The 6,454-nt window shown below is 52.2% G+C and overlaps 1 protein-coding gene across 1 annotated transcript; it reads right to left on the bottom strand.

Moving 5' to 3' along the window:
- Positions 1-450: 450 nt before the first annotated feature.
- On the bottom strand, positions 451-1,715 carry LOC124700847 (histone H1-like). The gene is made up of 2 exons (XM_047232911.1): positions 1,511-1,715; positions 451-1,411 (listed from the first exon to the last, which is right to left on the bottom strand). Exons 1-2 carry the CDS (start codon positions 1,706-1,708, stop codon positions 746-748), a joined length of 864 nt encoding a protein of 287 aa, XP_047088867.1. The 5' UTR covers positions 1,709-1,715; the 3' UTR covers positions 451-745.
- Between the last annotated feature and the right edge of the window lie 4,739 nt (positions 1,716-6,454).

Here is a 6,454-nt window from a genome sequence, read left to right as displayed (position 1 = left end):
AGGCCTAGAAACGTATTGATTGAATATTCAGAATTAGTAACCGACGCACCGGTCGGTCTTATACAGAGAGAATACAACAGCCTTTTCTACAGCTCATAAAGCCAGCCAGCCACGTACTACTTGGCGTTGGACGGAAGCCAACTTGGAGACGAGAAGATTGGAATTGCCATAAAAAACAAGCAAACTCTCACCAACTGAATCGATCTCAATTCAGATCTCAAATCCATTTTCAGATCTAGAACTAAGGAGATGCAGCAGATTAGTGATTTTGCTTAAATTCAACGCCAACACATTTTCAGATCTCAAATACTCCGTATATTCTTCAGAACTAAAACTATATGCCTGCAGTGAACTTTCCATTTGGATGAGTCAGATGCAGAGAACAAACTCACAGGCAACAAAGCAATGGTCAGATGCAGAGAACAATAGCTCAGAGCTAACACAAGAAACTGCAGAATTCGGAATTAAATTACTGTGATTTCGACTGATGTTGCTACAATAAACCCTTAAATCAGCTACAGAATTCAGACTTGCTAATACAGACTCGCTCGTCATCATCAACATCTTCTCACACAACACACACACACACAGATGATCCCCATGGGTCCAGAGGATGGAAGACCGCTGTACCCCCGCCCCGACATCAAATTTACAGCCTAGTACCCCTCCCAACTCAGCTAGCAACAACACAGAACAAGAAAAACCGCTAATGGAAACCGAGCACGGAAACTCCCGCAGTGCTGGCCTACTTCTTGGCGGCCTTCTTGGCGGGCGCCTTCTTGGCGGCGGCGGGGGCCTTCTTCACCGGCGCGGTCCGCTTGGTGGGCGGCTTCCTGCCGGCGGGCTTCTTGGGTGCAGCGGCCGCGGCAGGCGCCTTCTTCCCGGGCGTGGCGGTGGCCGAGGTCTTGGCAGCCTTGGCGGGGCGACCCTTGGTCTTGGCGGCGGCCTTCGTCTTGGCAGGGGCCTTGGCCTTCGGCGCGGCCTTCTTGGCGGCGGCCTTGGGCTTGGCAGCGGCAGCCTTGGGCTTGGCGGCGGCCTTGGTCTTGGCGGGAGCCTTGGCCTTGGGCGCGGCCTTCTTGGCGGGCGCCTTGGCGGCGGGCTTCTTGGCGGCAGGCTTCTTCTTGGCGGGGGCCTTGGCCTTGGCGGCGGGCTTCTTGGCGGCCGGCTTCTTCTTGGCGGCGGGCTTGGCCTTCTTGGGCTTGGCGGCGGCGGGGGCCTTGGCGGCGAGCTTGTAGGAGCTCTTGACCTTGGTGAGCTTGCCCGAGGCGACGAGCTTCTTGAGCTGGACGAGCAGGATCTTGCGGAAGTTGCCCGGCAGGTGCGCCGCGTGCTTGCCCTCGATGAACTTGGCGATGGCCACCTGGCTCGACCCCGTGCGCTCCTTCAGCGTCGTGATCGCCTCTGTCACCATCTGCGGAACAAACATGAACCGAAACCAGTCAGATCCAGGAACGAACGAACAAACGGAATTACGAACGAGAACGAGAAAGAACGGTGGGAAGAAGGGTACCTCGAGGTAGGTCGGGTGGGCGGGGGTGGCGCGCGGCTTCCTGGGGGCGGAGGGCTTCTTGGCCTTGGCCGCCTTGGTCTCCTTGGCGGGCTTTGGGTCGGCGGCGGCGGTCTCGGCCGGGGATTCGACCACGGGGTCGGCGGCGGGCGCCTCCGTGGTGGGTGCCGGGGTCTCGGTGGCGGCGACGTCGGTCGACATAATGCTGGCTGGGAGCGAGGAGAGCGCTTGCTGGTGCTGAGGTTTCTTGCCGGAGCTTGTGTGTGCGCGGTGGTGGGTGAGGACCTCGTGGCGGAGCCAGCGCTGGTTATATAGTGGAGACGCCGGGAAGACGGCCTCCGCGCGCTGATTGGTCCAGACCGCCGCGCCACGGATCGCCACCCCGCGCAGCCGTCATTGGACCTGACCCGTCCGATCTGTTCCCATCCAACGGTCTTCCACTCTCCCCATGCGATGCCACGGATTGACGCCCCCCCAAGTTGCCTGCCCGGCACTCGACCTCGCGATCCTGCCTCCAGAGTGTGCTTCTCCTCCCGATTCCCGATCGAATATCTCTGCGTACAGTCCACCAATCCTGCTGGAATTTCTTGCATCATGTAGGTACATATCATAGCTTTCCAATGGTATAAATTTTGTTTCGTTTGGTTGATTGTACTGGGAGAAAATCGTCGGAGAACCGGGACTGGTCCGGACGGCGCAGTTGTGCGAGTTTGCCGGACATTTCCGGCCGGCGGCACGGGGAGCGCCGGCGAACAATGAGATTTTCCGGCATGGTCATGTAGCAGGCTAACGTAGCTACCCGTCGGTACCGGAACCGCGCCGATCCGTCGCCGTTTCGGTAGGCTGCGGATCGATTGAACGCGACCCAAGTGACACAACTTGGGACGCTCTTTGTTGTTCGTGTGTGAGTTCACCCCGGCTTTGCTCCCTTCACCGGCGCGACGGCCGGCCGGCTCGCCGGAGCACCGACGTTCTATGGTAGGTGTGGACGTGTGGAAGGCTTCACGGCTGCTGCATTTGCGATTACTAGCTGGAGTTCGGATTTTTTTGCAGGGGAGTGATCGGAGCTTCTTCTTGTGGTTGGGGAAAGTCTACCGTGTGATACGAGCTGGCCTGTTCTACCTCTCCGGCCGAAATTGATCGTGATTCCGGATGATTTCTCAACCATGTTGCGATCTGCGTCGAGTATTTGATTGCACGAGGTATGGAATTGAGATTTTCGAAAAAAATTGTCACTGTTCGGATTTAGGAAATGTGTCCAGGAAGAGGTCAAAGTTGGCTCGATGAGTGTGGTACTACTCTCTGCCAAGCGAGATGATCGAGCTGGCCAAATCGAAACCCCAACAAACCGAATTCGTAAAGTCCAGCACTAGCAAAGTTCGTAATTGCAAACAATCGAACGTTTGAAGGAGTGAAAGGCTGTCAAGAAGATGAGAAATTGAAAGTTTGCTTTCACCAAACTGAGTGATCACCAGTCAGCTGCATGGTCTCGGTTCATGGTGAGCCTACCCCTGTGAACCTCGAATTGGCGTGTCATTTGCAAACTTACAAACTCGTTTCATGGAGATCTTAGCACATTCGAACAGAGGAAACCTAATCTGCAGCATCACATCATGGAAAAGAATGATTGACAGCAACAAATCACACAAGCATATATAGCAAGTTCGTATTTGGATGATAAGTTCTTGGCTGGGCTGTGCAGGGTGTTTCATGAGCTGATCAGCCATACCATCACCATGGATTGGTTTCATTACAGCAATTCATGGGATCAGAGTTAACACAGTCATGTGATTAACCGCCAGACATCATTATTTCACCTTGATGCACCAGTTATAACACGGTAGTTGACAATTCTACCGTCCACATCACTCCACCTCTTGTGCTAGAGCATCCCATCTTTATTGGCTCGTTTTAGTACCATCCCAAATCCATCTTCGCAAACAACTTGCTATATATCTGCAGCATCACTAGTTTGCAAAGAATCAAACGTTTGAACGGGTGAAAGAGTACTATCTGGAAGATGGGAATTTGCAAGTATGTTTTTAACCAAACTGAGTGGGTACCAAGCAGCTGCATGGTCTCGGTTCATCATGAGCCTGCCTTTTTGTGGAGATCTTGACATGTCATTTGCAAACTCAGAAACTCGTTTCATGGAGATCTTGACACATTCAAGGAGACGAAACCCAAATCAGCATCATCAGATCATGAACAGGAATTGTCAACAACAACAAATCATACGGCACATACAGATCAATATGATGGATCGAGGTGTTCTTGGCAGGGGCTGTGCAGGTGTGGAATCAGCTCGGCCATAAACATGAGTGAGCTTCATGATCGCCATGGATCGATTTCATTTCATTAATTCATGGGATTGGAGTTAACATACAGCCATGTAATTAATCATTCTTTCACTTGCGAGCACCAGTTATAAACCCATGATTGAAAATTGTACCGTCCACATCACTCCACCTTGTGCTAGGCCATCCATCTTTATTGTCTCGTTTTAGCATATCAAAATGCAATTGTCACGGAACGTGATCTTGCCAAGCAACTTGCTATCTGTAGAATCACTACATATTGTTTGCCGGATTAGTTTGGAGCTTGCCGCGGAGAAACATGCCCGGTGAAAACATGTGTACCCTCAGCAGGTCGGTTTTGTGCCGGAAACAGGGTAGGAACTAGCAATGTGGCTGGTGACAGTGCTGAGTGCAAGTGGCTGGGAGCAAAAGTGGCACCGGGCATGGTGCATCACATATGTTGGATAGATTTCACGGTGCTTCTAGCAGGCATCTATCTTAGAGCATCTCCAGCAGGCGCGCTATATCGCGGCGCGCTAAAAGCAAAATTCTACGCGCGCTATACCGTTGCTGCGCGTCGGATCGATTTCTCCTCCGCCGGGTGCGCCATTTTGCAGCGCGCGTTGGCGCGGTAAAATAGCACCTCCGCCGGACGCGCCATTTTGCAGCGCGCGGACGCGGCGCAAACAGCAAACACACACAAATATGCATCCAAGAAGATGAAACAATATATAAAAATTCACAAATATATTGTACCATCCAAATACAATACATTGTTCACAACAATACTTCACACCAAATACAACACATACAACAATACAACATGGTTTTGAGACAATACAACACATAGTTTTCAAACAAATACAACAAATATGGAACTATTGTTGTCCATTCCAATTCCACCATTCTTCCATGAGATCTTTTTGAAGATCATCATGTGTGTCGTTGCACCGAATGGCATGGTATGAGGCAATGAATCGGGCAATCCTATGTGCGGGCCTCGTCGCTTGCACGGGAACCCCCATCAAGGCGAGTAATAGAGGCCGGCCGGCGGAGGTTCATACCTTGCGAGCAAATGGGCGAGCACCATGGGCGCGCCATGTTGCAAGCAAGCTCGACGACGAGGAGGACGACATGTCGACGCATGCGCGGAGGAGAACGCGACGGCGGCGCGAAGGGGCCGCGGAGAAGGACCGCCGGCTACAACTCCTCGCTGACGGCCGCGCGAGCGACACAGCGCGGCGGAACGTCCGCCGCTGCCAGGAGGAGGTGCGGGCGACGCGGATCTACGACGCGGCGGCGCGCGAAGCGGGGCGGCGGCGGAGTCGACCGGCGGCGGCTGGATTTCGCGCCGGCGGTAGGTGGGGAAATGAAGGCGCGGGCGCGGGGAGGAATTTTCCAGCCGTTGGCTTTTCGCGCTTGGACGAGCGATGCCGCGCGCTCGTAGCCGACGCGCGCGGATATGCCGCTCCGGATTGTGCAAAAGCCGCGCGCCCTAAAATTTTACAGCGCCGCGCCGTTTACCGCGCCTGCTGGAGCGCCACATTCTGTCCCGCGCGCGCTATATCGGACGTTTTTATGCCGCGCGGCCTATATAGCGCGTCTGTTGGAGATGCTCTTAGTCGCCCAGTAATCAAATGATTATCTCCAACGTGTCTATGTCACTCAAGTATCATTATTTTTATGAATCGCACCATGTTAATACATCTACCCAAAATGTTGAACTATGGACATCCCCTCCATCTCCCCCTACTCATTATTTTAAGTAATTTGTAGCCAGAATTTTCGCAACGTTTGGCCTAGGGAGGCTCGGCTTGGCTCGGTCGCATCTGACCGACCATTCACTAATTGTTTGGTGTTTGCTTTTTTACTTTGTATTGCCGCATGTGACAAGAGGAGCAGTTAGTTTCCAGCATGTCATGTTAGACACCTTTTACAGGTTGGGTTTTAGCTAGTTCTCCGAAAACATTGTCCCACCAGGGCTCATGTGCCACAAAGACCGAGGTCACTCGATACGTAGCGGAAAAGAGATTGATTCTGATCATTTGTCAAGTTTTGTTTGTGCTTCTGATCATGATAGTGATTGGTTATAAATGGTTTTCTATGTACCGCATATTTACATGCATATTCCACGAAATTAGATCACAATTTCATTTGAAGACCCAACTTACGGCATGTGGTAATACATAACATAAGGCTGGTGTATGATTCATATGCACACGGTAACAAACAAACCGCATGCATGTTTCATATGTTGTCACATGAGTGTACACTCTTCAATGCAGGTCTTAGCACACATCAATTATCGAGATAATCACACTATCAGGTCCATATGGGTCTATGTCACTCAAGCACGATATCTTTCTTAAAAGGGTGGTACATTAATGCAACCTGACAAAATATTGAAATGTTGACCCCGCCCACAACACCCCCCCCCCCCCCCCCCCGTTTACCGCGCCGTTCTCCGAAAACATTGTCCCACCAGGGCTCATGTGCCCTAAAAATTTTACAGCGCCGCGCCGTTTACCGCGCCTGCTGGAGCGCCACATTCTGTCCCACGCGCGCTATACACTACAAGAAAAGTTCTGATAGACAACGTCTCAAAATCGTCCGCTAAGGGGTATTTTTCGTCGCCAATGGGCCTAACCCG

This window comes from Lolium rigidum, chromosome 3 (genome assembly GCF_022539505.1).
Source record: "Lolium rigidum isolate FL_2022 chromosome 3, APGP_CSIRO_Lrig_0.1, whole genome shotgun sequence".
Classification (NCBI taxonomy): Eukaryota; Viridiplantae; Streptophyta; class Magnoliopsida; order Poales; family Poaceae; genus Lolium; species Lolium rigidum.
This window is presented reverse-complemented; position numbering and strand designations above follow the sequence as displayed.